The 21,815-nt window shown below is 35.3% G+C and overlaps 1 protein-coding gene across 1 annotated transcript in view; it reads left to right on the top strand.

The window, feature by feature from the left end:
- HMCN1 (hemicentin 1) overlaps positions 1–21,815 on the top strand; it is a 231,135-nt gene that overhangs the window by 146,270 nt on the left and 63,050 nt on the right. Inside the window, exons 47-62 of the mRNA XM_015813311.1 lie at positions 910–1,023; positions 1,906–1,992; positions 2,525–2,716; positions 3,814–3,987; positions 4,802–4,915; positions 7,522–7,667; positions 8,842–8,992; positions 11,099–11,302; positions 12,523–12,636; positions 13,027–13,214; positions 13,810–13,906; positions 19,210–19,371; positions 19,983–20,096; positions 20,235–20,437; positions 21,219–21,300; positions 21,562–21,693. Of these exons, the coding sequence (XP_015668797.1) occupies positions 910–1,023; positions 1,906–1,992; positions 2,525–2,716; positions 3,814–3,987; positions 4,802–4,915; positions 7,522–7,667; positions 8,842–8,992; positions 11,099–11,302; positions 12,523–12,636; positions 13,027–13,214; positions 13,810–13,906; positions 19,210–19,371; positions 19,983–20,096; positions 20,235–20,437; positions 21,219–21,300; positions 21,562–21,693 (2,274 nt within the window). The remainder of the gene's footprint in view (positions 1–909; positions 1,024–1,905; positions 1,993–2,524; positions 2,717–3,813; positions 3,988–4,801; positions 4,916–7,521; positions 7,668–8,841; positions 8,993–11,098; positions 11,303–12,522; positions 12,637–13,026; positions 13,215–13,809; positions 13,907–19,209; positions 19,372–19,982; positions 20,097–20,234; positions 20,438–21,218; positions 21,301–21,561; positions 21,694–21,815) is intronic.

Consider the following 21,815-nt stretch of genomic DNA (forward strand, 5'->3'; position numbering starts at 1 on the left):
TAATTTTTTTTTAAAAAAAATACTCCCCTCCCCCAAACTCCCCAAGTAGTGATATGAGCAAAGAAATTAAAAACAGAAGGAAAAAAGGAAAAAAAGGGGGAAAAAACCATGACTACATCTAATTTGTAGCATTCTCTACCATTCTCTTACCTTCCGTCGCGCCCTCAAGACATGGCTTTTTCAGCAAGCGGACCTGGCCTAGGGAGGATTTTATACTGGGTTCATTTTAAGGAATTCGAAATAACACAACTTTAAAATTTGGTTTAATTCGGTTTTACAGTGGGGGATTGTATATATGCCTTTGTTTTAAATATGTTGTGAGCCGCCCTGAGTCCCGTTGGGAGAAGGGCGGGATATAAATTAAATTAAATAAAAATAAATAATAATTTCTGCCCTTGCAAACCAACTTTGTTCCTACTATGTCCATATAAATTATTTACATAGCTCAGTTACTTTTCAGAAGATGGAAGGATGTTACAATGAACCACTGTAGCACTGAACCACTTTTAGTTTTTTTTAAATTTAATGAGGGTTTTGGGAAATAAGTTATTTAACATACTGCCCATAATGATAATGAAGAAACGTGCTTCCTCAGTAGCATTATTATAATAATAAGTTCCAATAGTAAACTCTTAGTAATATCTTAGCATTCACTTCCAGCTTTCATACATATGTATCGGAGATGTCGCTGAAAAGCCTTGAGCTGAGGCATATGCTAGGAGTGAAGTGGGTTTTTTCAAAGCAAAATGATCACGGTCACTCAGACAACTGTATATTCCACAGAAGATTGAGCTTTCAGCAAGATGCCAATTATTTTGAACTTTCATTTTGTTCTGGCTCTATATTAACAACTCAAAACTGAGAATTAGGTTTTATTATAATATGCAGCTTTATGGCTCTTGTGTTTAGGTGGCAGGATGTTACGTTTGATGCAGGTGAAAATGGAAGATGCTGGTCATTATATCTGTGTAGTAAATAACATTGCAGGAGAAGACAGGAAAAACTTTGAACTTTCAGTTTTAGGTGAGTATGTCAAACCTATTTTAAAAAGGCCAAAGTATCAGATTTTTCTTCCTAGTTTACTCGATAGTCCTTGTGTTTAAAAACTGAAGAGATGACTGAAAAATTATGTAACTAATGGATAGCTTTCTGAATTGGATAATATAAGCTGGCAGTTGTTCCAGTGTAAAACAGAAGGATACTTTATGTGCCTTGGAAAATGATAATATCAAAAAACAGGAGAACGTAGTTTTGTTTTTTCCTTCCTTTCTCTCTGCAAATTCTTCAAATTTAATAACCTTTTTTTAAAACAAAAACAAAAACAAAACCCTAGTGCGCAACACAATCTTATTTGATAATATAATATTGTAATTCTACTGCATCTTGCACCATCCAAGTATGTCAGGACAAACCTGGAAAATAGTGAAATTTAGTTTCCATAAAAGCAGCCATGTTATTCTTGCAGGAAAAAAAAGAGAAAAAGAAATAGTCTTACAGCATCTTAGATCAACTAAGAATATATAAGTGCCTTGGTATAAATAGTTACTTTTGTGACTTTTTCAAAAGAAGAAGCAACACTATTCATTCTAGGAACGAAGACAACAAGGGAAAGCATATGTAAATTATGCTCCTTTGTTTCATCTGAAACTATCTGAAAAAGTCTTATCTGACTTCAGCTTCAATATTTTAAATAAATGTGCTCCAGATTTCACATACTTTTATCATAACATTTCTCACATGCCCACCACAACACAACATCCATACAAATATATAGTAACAACATGGCTTCTGAAAATGGAACAACATATTTTGTGATGACTAATGCAAATAAAGATATAATCCTTTTGTATTGCTGTATTCTTAGATAATTCTTTTCTTTCTTTCTTTGTTTTGACAATGTAAAAGTACCTCCAAGCATTGTAGGAGAAAATAAACTGGAAGATGTAAAAGTAAAAGAAGGGCATGGCATTACGTTGACATGTGAAGTCACAGGTAAGCTTCTGGTGATTCTTGATTAGAGCTGGTTTGGCTGCAACATAAGGGCCAATCAATGGCTATGATATTAAGCAACTAAACATTCATTCATTCATTCCCTTCCTTCCTCCCTCCCTCCCTTTCCCTCTCCCTCTCCCTCTCTCTAACTCTTTTCCTGGATGGTGCTACTAAGGGTAGTCCTCAACTTATCTCCATTCATTTAACTACAAAGTTATGACAGCACTTAAAACTGACTTACAACCAGTTCTCACACTTAAAACTGTCTCCTTGTTCCTGTAGTCACATGATCAAAATTCATATGCTTGCCAACAAGTATGTATTTACGATTTATATATAGTGCCTGTGCATACACACACACACACACACAGAATCACCACCAAAAAGTATCATATATTGCCTTCTGGTTTCCTCTGAGATAGAATATCATTTTGCATTTTACTTTTAAAGACTTAACAAAGAAAAAAAATTAAAAGGGCCACCTCAAGTTTCACAATTCAATTATTAATATTTGCATTTTTTTTCTCAACAGGAAACCCTATTCCAGAGATCACTTGGTTAAAAGATGGACAAACGTTTCTACAGGATGATGGCTATCAACTGATGTCTAGTGGACGCTTTCTTCAAATTACAAACGCTCTAGTCGCTGACACAGGGAGATATACCTGTGTTGCCTCCAATACAGCTGGAGACAAAAGAAAAAGCTTCAGTGTTAATGTACTTGGTGAGATTTATTGAGTAATAAATAGAAGTGTTTGGGTTCCTTTGAAGAAGATAGATCTGCCCGGATTGAAAAAAAAAATCAATAAATATAATATACATACATCTATACCTGAAGTTGCAGAGTTGTTGATAAAATTTTGTAGGGTTGGTCCTAAGACATTTGGAGAGGGAAACAGTGTGAATAATATCACTGTGGCAAATACCAAAAATGTTGTCTCCAAGTCACTGAAGGCTTAGGGGTTATATGCAGCTTCCAAGAACCTTCCCAAAATTTTGTATACATAGATATACAGCATTTTATATGATACTCGCCATCTACAAAAATGAAGAAACAAATGCACCTAAAATGCCCCTTACCAAAAGATTCTCAGCTGCTTGCCTTTCCTGTGTAAAATTGTTGTAAAAGAAACAGGCTTAAGAAGCCTTCTTTCAGCTTTCAGTTCCCTCCTTTATTTCAGTGATAGGGATAACATAATATTCTACCTGGACTGTGTTTCTTATATTCCCCATTTTTAAAAATTCCCTGGACTTCTGAAAAAAAAAGAAAAGAAATAAATAAAAGTCCAAAGAAGCCCCATTTCTCCTATGCTATCAGGAAGCTTATTTAAAAAAGTCATTGGTAGACTGTTCCATTAATGAACTTGTAAAAAAAAAGTCCTATCTTCACCATTTCAAATGAACTTATAAAGAAAAAAAATAAGAATTGTAAACATAAGAAATATGTTTTAAAAATAAACTAAGGAAAAAGTTGTTTTCTGATGGTAAAATTGAGTCTAAGACTTCAAGGTAGATTGGTTTGAATTAAGGCAGTGCCTCTACATCAGGGATCTTCAAACTTGTCCCTTTTATGACTTGTGGACTTCAACTCCCAGAATTCCTCAGCCAGCCAGTTTGAAGACCCATGCTCTACATGAAGCTCAGTCTCTATGAAACACGTATCATATGTATTATGGCTCTTAATTTGCTCAATCTGTGCCCTTGGATTAAGTTGCAGGTATATCAGATGGCCAAATATTTTCCCCATAAGTAGTTTCTTTAAAAGTACAGTTATCAGAAATATTTTAAAACAATGTTCTCTTTTTTTCTGAACTTGCTCAGTGTCTCCATCCATTGTGGGTGCAGATAATAATGCGGGTGCAGAAGAAGCCACGGTTATGTTAAATAACCCAACCTCCTTAGTTTGTGAGGCTTATTCATATCCACCAGCCACAATCACCTGGTTGAAAGATGGAGCTCCCATAGATTCAAATGAGAACATCAGGGTGTTGCCAGGTAATTATTTGAATACCTTTATTATTAAAATAAATTTGGAGTCAGTTGGATTGAGATGGGTGGCCATAGAGGTTAGAATGCAATATTGCAGGCTAACTTGCTACTCACTGCTAAGAGTTCAATTCTGACTGGCTCAAGGTTGACTCAGCCTTTTGTCCTTCTGAAGGCAGTGAAATGAAGACCCAGATGTTTGGGGGCGATATGCTGATTCTGTAAACTGCTTAGAGAGGACTGTAAAGCACTGTGAAGTAGTATATAAATCTAAGTCCCATTGCTATTGCTATAGAAATTGATTGATTGGTTGATTGAATGAATGAATGAATAAAATTCTATCTTATTTTTTACATTTATAAGTAAGCTTTCTGAAAATGGCTGAGTAGAGATTGACTATTACAATTATTATAATTTTGGGAAATAAATTTGCATATTTTGGCTTCCCACTTGTGGAACCTAACAATGTGCTAAATCTTAGGTTTTGTCTCCTACCATTGACCAGAGTAACAATGGCGTGAAAAACTTACTTTTCTGTGGCAGGGAACAAGGAGTACATAACTTGGCAGGACCTTTCAATTTCTTTCAGTGCTTAGCCTAATTAGAATACTGATGATCCAGCAGTAGTGTTTGAAAATGCATTTTATTTTTCCTTCTTTCTAATGTTCTTTCCTAAACTCTGGTTTTAACATGTTCTGAAATCAGAATAGTTCTTTCTTTCAAGGGGACAATGCCTAAATTCATACAGTTCTTGCTCAATTCAGAAGAAAATATACAAAGAGAACTGGGGAAAATGTAACTTGACTTTTGTCCTTTTTTATAGGTGGTCGAACTTTGCAGATTCTGAATGCCCAGGAAGACAATACTGGTAGATATACTTGTATAGCTACAAACGAAGCAGGGGAAACATTAAAACATTATGAGGTGAAAGTTTATAGTAAGTTTTAAAGCATCCTTTCTTGCTGAAACTCATGACATATTATTTGATTCTCTACCACAGTGGTGGCGAACCTATGGCATGAGTGCCAGAGGTGGCACTCGGAGCCCTCTCTGTGAGCATGTACGCCATTGCCCCAGCCCTGCCTTCTCCAGGGCCCCCTCCTCACCAGCAGTCCCCCTGGAGGAGAGTCATCTCCAGGTGCAGCCCGTGCGGAGCAGAACAGCCAAGCACATGGCAGCTGGTCAGCAGGGACAAGACTCCACCCTCACACCCCATTGCATGGGGTGGGGACAGAGCAGGGCGGGAGTGGTGGTGGGCTGGGGCGGGGCAGTTTTGGGGCACTCGGTCTCTAAAAGGTTCGCCGTCACTGCTCTATCATCTCTTTATATTTTATACAACTCCTACATTAACTGCATATTTTTAAGGTTGTATATATATCCATTGTTCATTTTGATGCATTTACATCAGGGTGGTAAGATCAAAGGATGTTTCATTGCATAGGAGAGTATTTTGGATAATTTCATAGCTATATGTTTAAGGAAAGTGTAGCTACACATTTACAGAAAACAAAAACCATTCATTTATTTCTTCATAGTAATTGGGATCATTGCTGGGGATTTTTGGCAGGATGGGGAGCAAGCATTCTTATTAGCCATGTGTCGTGATTCCGTGCCAGCCTGTGTTCCCAACAGCTGAGTCTGAGGAATCTGAGGAGGAGGTGGAGGAGGCATTTGAAGGGCCATCAGGGTCAGAGGGAGGCTCTGCTGAATTACAGGACTCACGGCTTGATGAAGAGCCTGGGCCCTCCAGTCGTGTTCCTGATGAAGCTCAGCTGTGTGAGGGGACTGAGTCAGACTCAGACAACACACACCTGATGGACTTGCTAATTGATGCTCACGCACGCAGGCAATTAGCAAGGGTAAATCAACAGCAGTCAATGGGACAACTCCAGAGAAAACGGAGAAGGCACTGAGAGGCAACGCCTTGGAACTGCTGTATAAAAAGAGGAGGTGTGGGCGGTGCTGGTTGCTGAAGGCAACCGTTTGTAAGAACTTCCAGGGATCATGGTCTGTTTGTTTTACCGATGAATGTTTTGTTTAAACTCCTGCTCTGTCTGATTTTTTAACCAATTATTTGTTGGAAAAGTATTCTGTTGTTTTTGTTTTTGAGCAAACTTATCTGGACTGTTTTTGTAATAAAAAGGGGTTGGTTTTCCTAGCCTACTGTTAAAGAGGGGTTTGTTTTTGTGATGCAACAAAGATGGACGTAGGTTGGGACAGAACACCATGTTATTATTTTTTTTTATCCCAGGGCATGCTACGAAAAGTTGTATAAGAGAGGCTAGTTTTGAAAGGCAGGCTTCCTGAAATTATAAATCCCTCCCCATAGTAACAGACTGCCTAGCTGAATTAAATCAAGACATACATGAAAAGCCACTGTCTGATTTATAGGCAGGATAATGGCCCATTGATGGCTGCTTGGAATGGCAGGAATACTCAGGCCAATATCGCAGGTCCTTGGGAAGGACTTGATAGGTGGCCAAAATTCCATATCCAACGTAACCATCTGGCTGACTATGCAATGAACCACAATAATGATAATACATTAAATTTGTGTGCCACCTGGTGCTTTAAAAGAAGGTGCAAAAGATTAAATCTTAGAACTAATGTTCATAGAACATTGAACTACAGGATTCCTTTCCAATATTAAGGGTCATTAATTAACCAGTTTTAATTATCTGCATTGAGTTAAATACATGGACATAAAGTTCATTATTGTTGGATGCATTATTAATAGTTGTTAAAGGGTTACAGCTGTCTTGAGTCATCCCTAGGCAATATTTTAGCAAGATGAAAGAGCATCATTCATACAATTAGATAAGTGTTCTGATTGGTACAGATTTTAAAGGTAAATACCCCTAGAAACAGTGTCATGATTCATTTCAATCTTTTGCCTTTTGTGTAAGAAATGCTATGGTTTATCTAGAGGTTGCTGAGCTCCCATTTCTACCAGACTTACTCAACTTGGGGATGATGGGAGTCTAGCAATATTGAGTAATAAAGAGCATAGATTCCCATCCCTGTTCTGAATAATGAAGGCAGCACAGAAAACCTCACATTATTATTGGTTTGGTTTGTTTATTCACTTCAATAGTTTTATAATATTATTTAGAAAGAAAGAGCTCCTACATTTTGCCAGAAAATGTAATTCTTGTTTACTATATGTGATTGTAATCTTCTATCAATTTTCATTCGCTTGTGTAAGTTGCAAGTTTGCTTAGAAATAAACAATACGAGGGTGCTAAATGCTTTGGTATCCTAATCCACCCATCAGTTTATGTTTCCCAATGAGGAGTTTGCTTATTCGAATTGACTTTACAGATCTACTTTTATTTCTGTCTATTTTGTGAATTGTTGTGTGTAACTAACCAGCAAATGCTACTTAGTTGTGTGACTTAATAAGCCACTGCTGATGTGATTTGGTCCAAAAAAGCAGGTCAATCACTTCTGACGTACTGCTACTTACACATGCCTTTTTTCTGACAACACTGTGAGTGTCAAAATGAGAAATTCCATGGCTTTATTTTTATATTTTTTGGGCAGTTCCTCCTACGATAAGCAGAGACAATTTATCAGGACTGGGCTTGTCCCCTAAAGAAGTGAAAACCAGAGTGAACAACAGTCTTACCCTGGAATGTGAAGTCCATGCAATTCCTGCTGCTGGCATCAGATGGTACAAGGATAGACAGGCCAGTTATAAAGTTAATTTTGTACAGTAAATATTTTTTAGAGAAACCAGGAAACTTCTTTACAGCAATGCCTCTTCTTCCTTTCATCATTTTTTCCCAAAACACAATGTTCCAAAGCTATAGGAAGTCCTGTTCTCTTTCAGCAATTATTATTATTTGTTAAATTTATTTACCATCTATCTTGTCGTAAGGTTACACAATAATCCACAACACAATTCTAGAATTGCAGGATGTTGAAGGATGTGTCCATAGCACTCTGCTTTGTCTCTTGCAATTTTGGACTTCTTTTCTAGATTTCAGTTTGGAAATGCAATTCTTTTCCGTTCTGAATTTCTTCTCTTTATACTCCCCAATCAGCACATACTGTATTATGTATTATTTATTACTTCATACACTTTTCATATTTTTGCTTTGCTTGAATCTTTTGTGGAATATTATTTTTGGCTGACAATATTTTATTGAAACCTACAAGAGAGCATGCCTCATTAATTCATTAATTCATTCATTCAGACATTCATCTCAGACCAAATGTCTTTCGGCAGTTATAGACATTGAATAAATAAACAAAAGTAATATTTTTTTTACAAATTTTAAGTAATGTAATTTTTTTTCCAAAACTTGCCTTTTGGTAATTGTTAGTATTCATACGAATAACAAGCACATTAATAGGGACATTAGTCTTAATTCTTTTGACAAAGTAAAGGAAAATATAATACAATTTTCTTTAAATGTTACTTTCTTGAAGATTTTTAACTTTGCAATCAGCAAAAATGTATAACTTAGCATTATGGAATGGAAGCAGTAGGGGAAAAAACCTTAAATCTATAGATATTGCAGAACTTGTAGTTCATGTGTACCTTACCAATTGGATGTACCCTTCTCTCTGTAATACTGCAATGAAATAAGAGAAATAGATGTATTTCAAACATCTCTCAGAATAAGGCTTCAAGTGTTCTGGAAATAGAAATTTCATACCTGATCTTGCTTTATAATTATATAAAATATAATTTGATTTTTTTTGGGGGGGAGGCTTCAAATCTCTTGTCAAAGCAGACAGGCCACAATGCATTGCTGAGTTTGGCTTAATTGGCCATAAACTATGCATGCCTATGTACACTTTATTGGGTACATTGTAGAAAATGCTCATCTATCCTTTTTGATAATTCCACCACAGCCAATTACATCAGATGATCATTTAACCATCCAAGGAGGTGGACGCATCCTTCAAATTAAGGCAACTCAGATATCTGACACTGGCCGATACAGTTGTGTTGCTTCAAACATAGCTGGTGAGGATGAGCTGGAGTTTGATGTCAATATACAAGGTATTGCTTTTACTATTTATGAGTATATTTATAAAGATCAGTCTTCTCTAACCTGGTGACCTCTAGCTAATCACAACTTCTGTGTAGTTACAAATATACAAATAGTTATATTTGTACTATTTATACCATTAATTATGAAGGGATTTTATCGTGTTTATGATTTTAGTATGTTTAAGCTTGACACTAGCAGCTATTACACACACACACAAACACANATATATATATATATATATATATATATATATATATATATATATATATATATATATATATATATATATATATTTGTTTTCTGAGGTTATATATACCATTTTATATTGATACTTGTAGTGTTACTATGTAATCATTGTTTTGTTATTTTGTTATTATTATTTTGTAGCCAATTGCCTGAGCAGATGCTTTATGTATATTGGAAAAAGTAAAAGTCTCATGTTAAACATATAGGAGATTGCTTACATGAAAAGAGCATGGTACGGGGAGGGGGAACATGAGTTATGAATGGAGCCTGAGTTGCTGTCTATGAGTCATTATCTTGGAATTGTTTTTCTGTACCTTTTCGCTCCTGATACAAAGACCTGATCTTTTTGTTCTGAAAAGGTATAAAAGGTGGAAGACATCTTTCCTGGTTGTTGCCTTCATTCCTCTACTAGCCACGAAGAGGAATAAGGTCACCCTTCTCTGTTTTGATCAAAATAAAGTTGTAATTCTTTGTTGAAATCTCAGCTCAGGAGTTTCTTTTGGCTCTTTTAAATTCCTGAGTAACGCTGGGACAATTTTAAAGCTAAGTGGAAAACCTTACAGTTAGTAAAATGGATTGCTAACATGATGCATTGGGAGAAAAGGAGGACACTATGAACATGGCTTTTAAAATGCAAATGAACACACTGTCATTTTGTTGGGCCTGCTGTCTCCCCAAATCGAACCCTAGTAAAATTAGTGAGAATATCAAGTAAAAAGTGTTGTCAATCTGCCTTGGGATATTGGTAGCATGAGCAGCATGCAGTTATAATTTCTTAGGGAGCTGAGTTTGAGAAGTGTGTTCAAGAATAACTTTCTAACTGTTTCAATGGGCCTGTCATCACAATGACTAAATGTGGATCCAGGTTATTCTGGATTTTCGGGGGAGATATGGTGAATTGAAGAAGTCTCTGCTAAAGCGGAGCTGATGACTTCAACAAATACCAAGGAACTGGTTAATAGATTGATTCTTTGGAAATGTTTTGGATAAGGAGAGGATGGGAGATCATCCTCATGTGCTCTGGAGAGTGGCCACTCTCTGTAAACTACAGGACAGTAGTTTTTTGTGGATTTGAGCACTGAGTAACAACAGGATTAGCCATCATGCTTGCAATTGCAGCAGAGATTTTTAAAGTTTGCAAACCTCAATTTCCAATCACTTTGGGAAATTGCTCATTAACTATTTCTATGCTATTAAAGACATTCATAATGACAAGTCTGAAAATGCCAGGTGGGTCTGCCTTTAATCCTGAATGAAGGAAAATAGTAATAATAAGATCAAGAATTTAAAGAATCTGAAATAAAAAAGAAAAAGGTAAATAAGATTTTGGTCCTAGAAGGATTCCAAGTGATAGGTCAAGAGAATAATTTAGGAAATATTGTTCACTGGGTCTACAAAGAAAATGGCTGAGGTTTTAAAATTAAAAAGGAAATATAACAGACAAATCAAAAGAGTCAATGGATAATTTTTTTTCTTACTGGATTTACAAAAAAGGTCTGTTAAAGCCTTGAAAAATTCTGCGCAATGAGATAAAGAAAAAAATAAAGAGAAATAAAATCCTACAACATTATTTAAATAAATTAAAGATTAAAAATGTTAGAAGTAGAAACAAGGAAAACAAAGTTGGTTTATTTGATAAAGGTTAAAATAAGATATGTTGTTACTTTTTGGCTATGGACTTTCTACTGATACTGGGATTGAAAGGTTGATACTTTACGAATAAGGGATGGTACATGGGATGAAGAGATAACTGTTTGTAACTTTAGAGAGAGTGAAGAGTCTCTAAATTTGTTAATACTTCTTGTGATGAAGGTTGGAAAAGCCTTATATTTATTCTTCATTTTTAATCTGAGGCCTATATATTACAGTTCCTCCTAGTTTTCGAAAACCATTTGGATTCTGGGAAGATGGAGATGCGCTAAGTAGAAGACAAAGAGGAAGAGACAAAGATGTGATTGTAAACTATCCTCTGTCTTTATACTGTGAAACTAATGCTGTGCCCCCTCCAGTTCTTACATGGTATAAAGAAGATTTTCCACTGACTTCCAATGATAAAGTACTGATACTTCCAGGTCTGTATTAAACAGATGAATATTTATGAATATACTTCCTTTATCCTTTGGAATTTTTTTCATATACCCTTGAGTGTTTTAAATAGCCTGCCCAAAATGCACACGGCAAACAATGTAGCTCTGACCCACACAATCCTTGCAATAAATATTTTATTTTGAAGTAAGAATGAAATATTCTCCACTCTCTGGAATACCGTTGAAAATGGATGCTCCTAACTGGCATTATTAAAAATTCGTGGTCCAAGTAATGTAATATGTGTTCGTCTAAAAGCTATTGTATTCATAAATAGGTGCCAATGAAGTTCTTGGATATATCCATTCCTGGAGGAAATTCGACTAAGTCATATGGGTTGCCTATGCTTATAATGGTATTGAGAACTCTATAAAGAACTGTCAGAATCAGTCATAACAACTGAATATAATTTGATCTGCATATATTTACTTATTTACAAAATTTATATAGCTGCCTATTCACTCACAGTCACTCTAGGAGGCTGACAAACAATGATATTAACATAGATATTTCCTTCACTCTTGGTAAACATGGAATGAGGAACAGCCGTAGGGAAAGTTAATCTGTACAAGTTAAGTGCAAATTATGGCCAAATATTTCCTAAAACAATTGTTAATTATGATTGTCTAAGTCTTCTATGGCAGCAGTCCCCAATCTTTCTGGCTTTGCAGACCAGCAGCAGTGATGGTAGCAGTGGCAGCAGTGTGCACATGCACGCCACTTGCACAGCCCAGTACTGAGGACCCTTGTTCTAGGGTCTAAGACTTCATGCTTTATTTCTAGGCAAAATTCAAAGTGATTCTTTAAAAATCAATCAATCCTTCAATATTTAAGCCCTTCAGTATCTTAGAAATAATTTCCTCCATTATATTTGCAGCTTGATCTCTCCATGGTTAGCAGGCCATAATCCTCTGAGCTGACAATTTGTCTCCTGAATCCATATAAGCTGCCTTATAGATATGTTTTCAATGACTAGTGTACAGCCATGAAGTTTTCTGACTCGGGACATAATGAGAATAAGATACCTTCTTCTCCATATTTAAGTTTTAAGCCTTTTTATCTACCCTAAAACTTCAGAAGTAGGTTGAAAATATGAAGTATATCAAGGTCCTTCTTGCTAGTCATGAATCAAGTGCATATATTTATTTTAGAGCAAGCCATGATCTGTGTTTAGAAGGATGGCAAGTTCCTTCTTATTTTACTCTAGGAGGTCGTGTGTTGCAGATTCCTAGAGCTCAGAGTGAAGATGCTGGACGATATACCTGTGTGGCCACTAATGAAGCCGGAGAAGATTCTATCCAATATGATGTCCGCGTGCTTTGTGAGCTTACTTGACATTCTTTGAGTTTGCAAATAATACATATTCTTCTTTTAGATGGCAGGTCTCACTTGATTTGATTCTATATCATTTACTGTGTGCAAATAGTATTAATGTCTCATAAATAAAAATATAAATATTAAGATACTAAGGCTACAACAAGAGACATGGCAAGTAGAAAATTCTACTAATATGATATATTAGATTAGATACCTAATATTTTTCCCTTGATCTAAAAATGCACCATGCTGTTCCTTGAAGAGTCATTTGTGATAATAGCGAATGCATCTCTAATAGTACCTGAAAAAAATGTTGTGAATGGAAAATTGTTCTCAGCAATGTTATGAAGAAGTCGAAAGTTAGAAAACAGTTCTCCTTAATCTTTCTGTCTAGTGCCACCATCCATTAACGGTGCCAGCAGTGATGTGACTGAGGAGCTGACTGTACTTCTGGACAAGATGGCAATGATGGAATGTATAGCAGAGGGCACTCCTCCTTCAACCATAATCTGGGAGAAAGATGGACAGCTAATATCTGAAGATTCCCATCACAAATTCCAACTAGGTGGAAAAACTCTTCAGGTAAGTCTGTAAAGTGCACCAGCTTCTGCAGATAAGATGCTATATGTCTCAGTTTCACTCAGCATCCTATCACAAGAGGCTGAGACAATTGTGAAGCCATCAAAATCTTGTAATTCCAATTAAGGACGAATATGCAACGTTTATATCTTTTCTTTTTTATTTTTTTTGGTAGGGAAGACGGACATGAAAAATCTTGTTTTATAATAAAACACAGTTTTTAATTTTTAAACATTTTATTGTCTAGCCAGTTTATCTTACCATTCACTGTAGCTTCTCTAGCATCTTTTGTTAGTATTTTCCCCTGAAAAGACAGTATCTATATATTGATTACTCCTGTTTCATTGTTCCTGGTACTCTTTGTGTTGCAACTATGTCATATATTTAAAAATCTTGAGAGCACCCTCGTAGACATTGAACCTACACAGAATAAGGGTTGCACTCAAATACTCAATCACAAAGAATAAAGGATTATATTTTATAAAGTAATATATTTACTTATTTGCCAAGAGAAAATTTAATACTGTGTATGCAAAGTCAATTAAGGAACCCAGATATCTGATATTTACAGTGTATCTTTGTTTTGTTTTTTTTATAGATTCATAATACTCAAATAGCAAATACAGGCAGGTATGTCTGTCTTGTGGAGAACATAGCAGGACGTGCCAAAAGATATTTTAATCTTAACGTCCATGGTAAGATTGCTATTTTCTAAAGTAATGATTAGTTACATCCATATAATGGCCAGGTCAAAAAAGATTCTCCTCCTGACTCTTATTTTGTCTTTGCAAAAGGACAAATCAACATCAAAAATATTTTATATGTTAAAAATATATGTTTATATATTAAAAATATATGTTGAATATATAAATGTTCACTGCTACCGCAAAATATAAAAATTCCTATTCTGACTTATGCAAATCTTAGGATATTTTTAAAATCTTATTTCACCATTTGGAAAATTCTCAGTATTTTTACCCATCTCACTCTTAAAAAATATTTTTATAGAAGATTAATGTTTGATTAGAATTTCTCCGAAAAAATTTATTGAAGAAATCATGGAAGGACTACCCAACTTGTGACTGTGAAAAAAAAAACATTCACAGATATGAATTATTTCCCTACAATGCCAAAAAACTGAAGCAGTCTTGCCATTTTTTTCTGTTCAATTTAAAAAATAATACCAATAATACCAATAATGAGAAAATTGGAACACATGTCCTGAATCCTTTGGATTCTGTTCCTTTATTTCTACTGCTCTATTACCTTCCTATCATCCTAGATTACTTTGTGAAAGCCTATATAACTCTAATCAAATAATAAATTTAGTTATCCCTTTTCCACTTCCCTTTTTTTGTATTTCTGCTTTACTTCTGATAGATCTAATTGTCTACTCACCATCTCAAACTCAGTGTCTTCAATACTGAGTTAGTCATTCCCCCCCCCCAAGTTCTTTATCTTGTTCATCTTTTTATGCTTTCCTTGCAGAGTTACTATTCATTTTGACTTTTCTTGTTCTCCATATATAAGAAATTATAAATCTTCATTCTTACCATGAAGGCTGCTTTTTGTGGTGTTAGACCATTTGGATGAGCTTCATCATCCTCACCAGACTCAAGAGACAAGAAGTGATTTGACAAACTATACCAGTTTGTTACCTTATTTAAACTTGAGAAAGAGAAATTCCACTGAAGAAATAGTGCATAGCAGAGACTTATTTATGGTTTTTATGATTTGTGATGTTTAAGAAAATATTTCTAAAAAGATAGATTTATGAGTTGATTCTGCATGCTCTATACATACCAGCAAAAAGTAATTTCACGGTGAACCAATTCTTCCCTATTGTTGCTTTTGAATAAAAATGGAACAGGACAGGACAGGACAGGACATATGAAAAAATGTTGTAGCTGGGTGTTTTGACTATTCCAACAGCACTAACTCAGATGTTTGTTCCACCGAACGCTGCATCTGCTAAGAGATATAAGACTACTTTCAAAGGTAATGAATTTGTTGACTGAATATAAAGTAGTTCCCCTAAGTGGTGATATTGGTTCATTTAGAGAGCTGGCCAATGGAATAAGTGATCAATAAAGTTCCTGGTCATGGCTTGATATGGCTGTTCCAAGTGTTCCATATTGAAAACAAAATATTTGTGTTCCAATTGTTTTAAGCTTGGAAGAAAGTCTGTTTATTCCACACTTAGATCAACAAATCATGGTTGTTTCAAACAATGTTCTTTCAAGTGTTGTCCCAAGACCGTGATTTTATTTTCTAGTTTATGATGAAGTTTATTTTATTTTAAAACTTTTTAGCCAAGCCAATGCAATAGCAGTGACATATTATCTTCATTTCTATTGGTTTAGACAAGGGGTAGGCAATCTTGGCTCTTTTATGACTTGTGGATTTCAACTCCCAACTTCTGGGAGTTGAAGTCCACGAGTCATAAAAGAGCCAAGGTTGCCTATCCCTGATTTACAGTAGACTATATTTCCATTTATGCTGATTTGCATACATGAATTCATATAATGTGTGTGTGTGTGTGTGAGAGAGAGAGAGAGAGAGAGAGAGAGAGAGAGAATTGAACATATACTGTATTTTTAAGGAAAATCTGATAGCATAAACCACAGAGCTCTGAAAGAGAGCAGATTGTTTATTACAGAAGAACTAGCACTAATTCAAAGCAGACATCAGAGGAATTAGAATCGCACATAAACTGAGAATGTTACTAAATTAGGAGAATTAAAATCATAAACAATAAATATAAAAAGCACTGGAGCAAGTTTCTAGGAAAATAAAATAGTATGATTTGATACTGAAGTTATAAATTTTGAGTAGAAAAGATGAGGAAAGAGAAATCTAGAAATGAAAACTAAGAATGCAGAATTATTCTGGATTATTATTTGGAAATGATTCCTAAAGGATGGCACAGATGCAACATTTGAGAGGGCTTTTAGAATTTGGTCCTGTGATGAAAACTAGAAAAGACTTCTCTGATCTACATTGACCAATAAAGGAAAATATTTGTAGCTCAGGGTTGAAATGAGGGGCCCTTGGTGCTCTCTGAGCTTGATTGTTTTCTTGCAGATATTTCATTACTCTAACTAGGTAAGATTATCAGTGCTAGTAAGGAATGGGGGTTTGTTCTCAATTTATATACTAGTAGTTTGCCCTGTCAGTGTTGGTGGAAGTGATTTTGGAAGTTCTTTGGTTGGGCTGTTTACTGTTAGCTTATTCAGCATCTCCTTGATTATGGTATTGTTTAGCTCTTGACTGTTGGTCTGATCTTCATTGAATTTAGAGTCATAAACATGAACAGCATTTTTACAAAACTCCCTTTTCTATTCAGTACATTTTCCATTCTAATGGTTTATTCCATGAGAGAAAAAGAGTTGCTGAAATGCAATTGAAGGATGTCCAATTCTATCACTTGGCAAGAAACACTGGACTAGTTTGCGCTAAACAATAAGAAGCCTATTAGCTCCTTTTTTGGAACAAAGAAAAACATCTGTAGTGTTGTGTTAGTGTGTTTAAGTTTATGGTTGCTGCATTCCTTGTAAGCCAGAATGGCAACATGGCTTTATTTTTATCTTATGTTTCCTGGCTTATTTGAAAACATCAGGCCAGGAGCTGGGATTTATTTAGAAGTTAAAATAGCACCAAGCTTAAACTCTGGAGGAAAAAAAACCCTCAGATTTTTTTTCTTTGTACGTTTTGAGTTGCTAAGCTGACAGAAGAAAATAGCTAAGAGTAATGACGAAAATTATACAGGTTAACTAGCATAATTTAGGACAAAATTAATATTTTCATATTTTAGTTAGTATCTTCTTTGAACATACTGTAGGTAGCAGTGAACTTTAATTCTAAAATGAACTTGATTGACAGCAAATTATCCAAATAATTTATTGTCCAAATAAATATTTCAGAAAACACCAATATGAAATTAAAAATGCACTAGGCAAAAGATACAAAGCTTAGGTAATTTAAGTTGTCTGTAAAGGAGACAACTTTAAGGGGTGGTGCTCATCTCCATTTCAAGGCCATTGAGCCAGTGCTGTCCAAAGACATTTCCGCAGTCATGTGGTCAGCATAATGTCAGGGAGCACTGTTACCTTCCCACTGAAGTGGTACCTATTTATCTACTTGCATTTGCATGCTTTCAAACTGCTAGGTTGGCAGGGGCTGGGGCAAGAATGGAGTTTATCCCATTGCGTGGCATTCAGATCTCAAACTTGGGTTGCCAGCTTTCCAGCTGACAAGCATAGTGTCTTAATAGCTGAGTCACTGCGCCACCCAAAAGTTACCTGTAACAAGAATTAATTCTGTTCTTGTTCTGTTGACCAGAATACTATTGCAGAAGTGAATCATGCTCTTGGTCACATCCTTGTATGACTATTATAACATTCTGATTCTTAGTCTCATTTTTGTGTTGGTGTTCCCTGTATGAAACATCAGGACTAACAAATGTCTTCTTCAGTGCTTCCCATATCTGCTGTCACCATCCCAAACTCTTTTCCTTTTCCTTCAATGAACTCTGTTGAGTTTTGATTCTTTCTTGTTTTATTTATTAAATTGTTAATCAAATTTATATAGCTTTCCATCTCAATGACTCCATGTGGCTTTAATATTAAAAACAATGCTAAAAGTAGCAAACAATACAGCAATTTAAACAATAAAGCCTTATTACAAAATTCATTGCCAATTAACCCCATAACTTCTTGCTTCCTCTACTACTGGTATAGTATTTTCTGTTGGCCCAGATCTCTTGGACTGTCATAGTTCTAATTCTTCTTTACAGTTGTTTTTGTATAGAGTTCCCCAATGTTCAACTTTTTTTAAAATTAAATTTTCCACATGGCTCTGTATTATCTTCCTAGTCAGACTTGCAAAGCAGGTTTTAAATATATATTACCACATTTGTCTGTATTCTTTGGTATACTTTTGAGAATCAAACATCATAATCATATCTGATATTATTCAGTAAGGCATTGAATATTTTATGTTTCTGTTATCATCTTTATAAAAATGCTTTATAAAGATAGGGATACATCAACAAAAAGCTTCATTAAAAATCTTTAGTGTACAAATTTATATTGATTTCTTATCAGTTTGATGGCATTCTCTTTTACCAAACTAAAGAAACCCCTTCAGAATTGTAGTATAGTCAACCTGGAAAACAAGCAATTTTGGGGATACATGAAGAAATAATTCTAAGAACTGTAGGCAATCAGTAGGATATCTTTCTGTCCGTCCATCTGTCTGTCTACCTATATACCTATTTTAGTAAATAAACTGTGGTTTGAATAAAAAAATTGCAAGCCATTAAGCTGAATATTATTCAGAAATATTGAAGAGCAATTATTATTTTCTTTTCAAACTGGTGTGCTAGCCTGATTACCTGACAATATTTATTTGAAAATAAATGATTTTGTTAGATAGTACAGAATAAAATAATCCACTGCTGATTTTGCTCAACATTAACTCATAGATCCATTAATAAGAATGGTATTGAAACTTTATAGAGTCACTGTGATCATTATTGTTATTCACTTTCTACTTAGTGCACTTTCCACAATCTTTTACCTAGTGTATTTGCCTATTACCCTATATATTCCTCTGATTATTCTGAGAAAGTACAAGATCTACAACTCAATGGTGGTTGTAGTTGTGTGTGAACATGTTGACAACTATTTAAATATGTTCACACCCTGTTCTGTTCCTCTTAGACGCACCTAGATTGAAAAAAAAACACAGTCATTTTATTATGGTCATTGACCATTAAAACAAATCTTTGAAAAAAGGAAGAGTGAAGAGAAAAAAAGAAAGTGTGGCAGTAATAGAAATGTTGCTCCATATTCTCCCTTAATTCTTTTCATCTCCCCAGTAGAAGAATCTGCTGAAGCCTGGGAAGGTGATATTGTAATGTTTTAATTTGCAACTGAATCTGAAGGACCTTTAATAAATGAGACTGCAAAATGTGGACATGATTATCTTTTAACAGTTCCTCCCAATATTATTGGAATTAATCCTGAGAACCTAACTGTTGTGGTGAATAACTTCATCTCACTGACATGTGAGGTCACTGGCTTCCCACCTCCTGATCTCAGTTGGCTCAAGGATGGAAAACCTCTCAGCTTGAACACAAATATTCTCATTGTTCCTGGTAAGCAATCTCTGGGTGTGTTGTTTTTATATAGTAGTTTTTTTTCTTTTCTCCATATTTCAACAAGGGTGATAGAAGAAATAGGGCAAAATGCTTGCATGTATGAAAAGAATAATAATTTTGTGGCGTTGTTTTTTTTTCATAGAATGTTGCAGTCATTTGGAATGTTCAATTGTCTATTCTCATCCACTTAAAACAGAATAGTTAATTGCGATTTGTTTAGCTTAGATTTATTATTAACCTTTTTGTTCTCCTAGGACAGGGGTAGGCAACCTTGGCTCTTTTATGACTCATGAACTTCAACTACCAGAATTCCTGAGCCAGCTATGCTATGCTGTCCTAGGATAATTCCAAATTTAGTCTTAGAGGTACAGAAAACTGGTGGCATGTGCTGGGGGCTGCTTCCATTGTTCTTTAGAGGTTTTGGTACAGTAGTTGGACATTTTTGTACCTTAAGACGGAAATGTCTCCGCTGGTGTTCTTAATTCATTCCAAGCATTGAACATTCATGACCTTTATTTTTATTTCTGTGGCTTTTGTGAGAATCCCATACAAATTCAGCGAATGTGATGATGGTGTGTAACCATGTTGTTCTCTTTGAATAATTTCAGGTGGTCGCACATTGCAGATTCCTAAGGCACATTTATCTGATGGTGGTCAATATGTCTGCATAGCCAGAAACAGTGCTGGTGAAAGCATCAAGAGGATTTTCCTCACTGTTTATGGTGTGTTTCTGCCTCCTTTAAAAGAGAACATTTTTCCATTGTCAGTATTAACATCTAACAGTTCCTCTTAACATAGCAATTCTTTGGGAAAAGTCAAAGAAAAAAATATATTTTTGTTTATGTTTCCCTACTTCAAAGTTCCACCAAGTATTAAAGGCCAGAACAGCACACCTCCTGCAATAGTCAATGTGAGAGTGGGAATGCCAGTGACATTAGAGTGTGAATCCAATGCTGTTCCACCTCCCATCATCACCTGGTACAAGAATGGCCGTATGATCTCAGTTTCATCCAATGTGGGCTTTGTAGCAGATGGACAGACACTCCATATCAAGATGACTGAGGTATACAAATACGTCTTTTTTCTGTATTTTTTAAAGTCTAGTCCAACTTTTGCATAATTGTGGTCTTCAAAATGGCATACATAATATATAAAAAACCACCATGATTAATGATAGATGAAGCTGGAAAAATGTAAACAGTTTGTTTTAGGCTTATTGCTGTTTTGTATTCAAACAAACTAATTGTTATACAGGTAGGCCCGACTTGTCAAACCATAACTGGACTGGCAACTCTGTTGCTAAGCACTGTGCCAGATTTATGACATCACTTCTGTTTCCATTGCTAAGCAAATCACCACAGTTCTTAAGCAAGACGTCCCATAACCGCAACTTGTGATTTCACATTCATATTTTTCATTGATTCTACTTGTTGGAAACTGGTTGTAAAGCTCACAAGTTGCAATTACGTGATCTCAGGATGCTGCGATGGTCATAAATATGTCAGTTGTGAAGCACCAAATTGGAAATCATGTGGCCATAGGACTCTGCAATGGCCATAAATGTGAGGTTTGGTCACAAACTTGTTTTTTATAACCATTGTAACTTTGAATAATGGCTAATCAAGATAGTTGGTAAGCAAAGACTACTTGTAAAGGGTTTGCTTATTCATTTACAATATTTCAACAACTGAACTACAAAGAAACCTACTCCAAAACTTAGTGACTTTTTAATTTTATTGTAATTGTGCCTTGAATTTTATATTATAATGGCACTCCACTAGGATTGATCCTTTTTAAAAATAGTAAAAAGATAATTGCATAACACTTTCTGCTTACATTCTCAGGTATCTGATACAGGCCAGTATGTATGCAAAGCCATAAATATTGCAGGACGTGATGACAAAACATTCCATCTTAATGTTCATGGTAAGTTTTTAATAGACCGAATAAAGTGATTCTTAATAGAGTTAGTGAATCAAATTGAACGTAAGACAAAATAGACAGTTACTTGGGTTCAAATCTTGGTTCAAATGGCATTTCTTAATACTTCCTGTTGCCCAACAGGAAGCTGTGGTGGCAGATAGGAGGAAGGGATGAGGTACAGACTCTATCAAGACCATTTGTTTTTTTCCAGAATCCATTATTGGTAATTTGGTGCATGTATCAACCTGCTGTCTTCATTCACAGTACTGCCTACCATTGAAGGCCCTCAGCAAGAGTGGATCAATGAAACCATCAGCAACCCTATAACTCTTACCTGTGATGCTACTGGAATTCCTCCACCAGCTATAACTTGGCTTAAGAATGGAAAACCACTTGGTAATGTTTGCTCACATAACATTGGTTACTATCAGCTGCTTGTTGGATTTTCTAAGATCCAAAATGGTCATGGTCAGATCATTCTCTCCTAAGGATGGACTTCCGGACCGCTCCCCCTCGCC

This window comes from Protobothrops mucrosquamatus, unplaced genomic scaffold (genome assembly GCF_001527695.2).
Source record: "Protobothrops mucrosquamatus isolate PMUCROS unplaced genomic scaffold, P.Mucros_1.0 scaffold151, whole genome shotgun sequence".
NCBI classification, from domain to species: Eukaryota; Metazoa; Chordata; class Lepidosauria; order Squamata; family Viperidae; genus Protobothrops; species Protobothrops mucrosquamatus.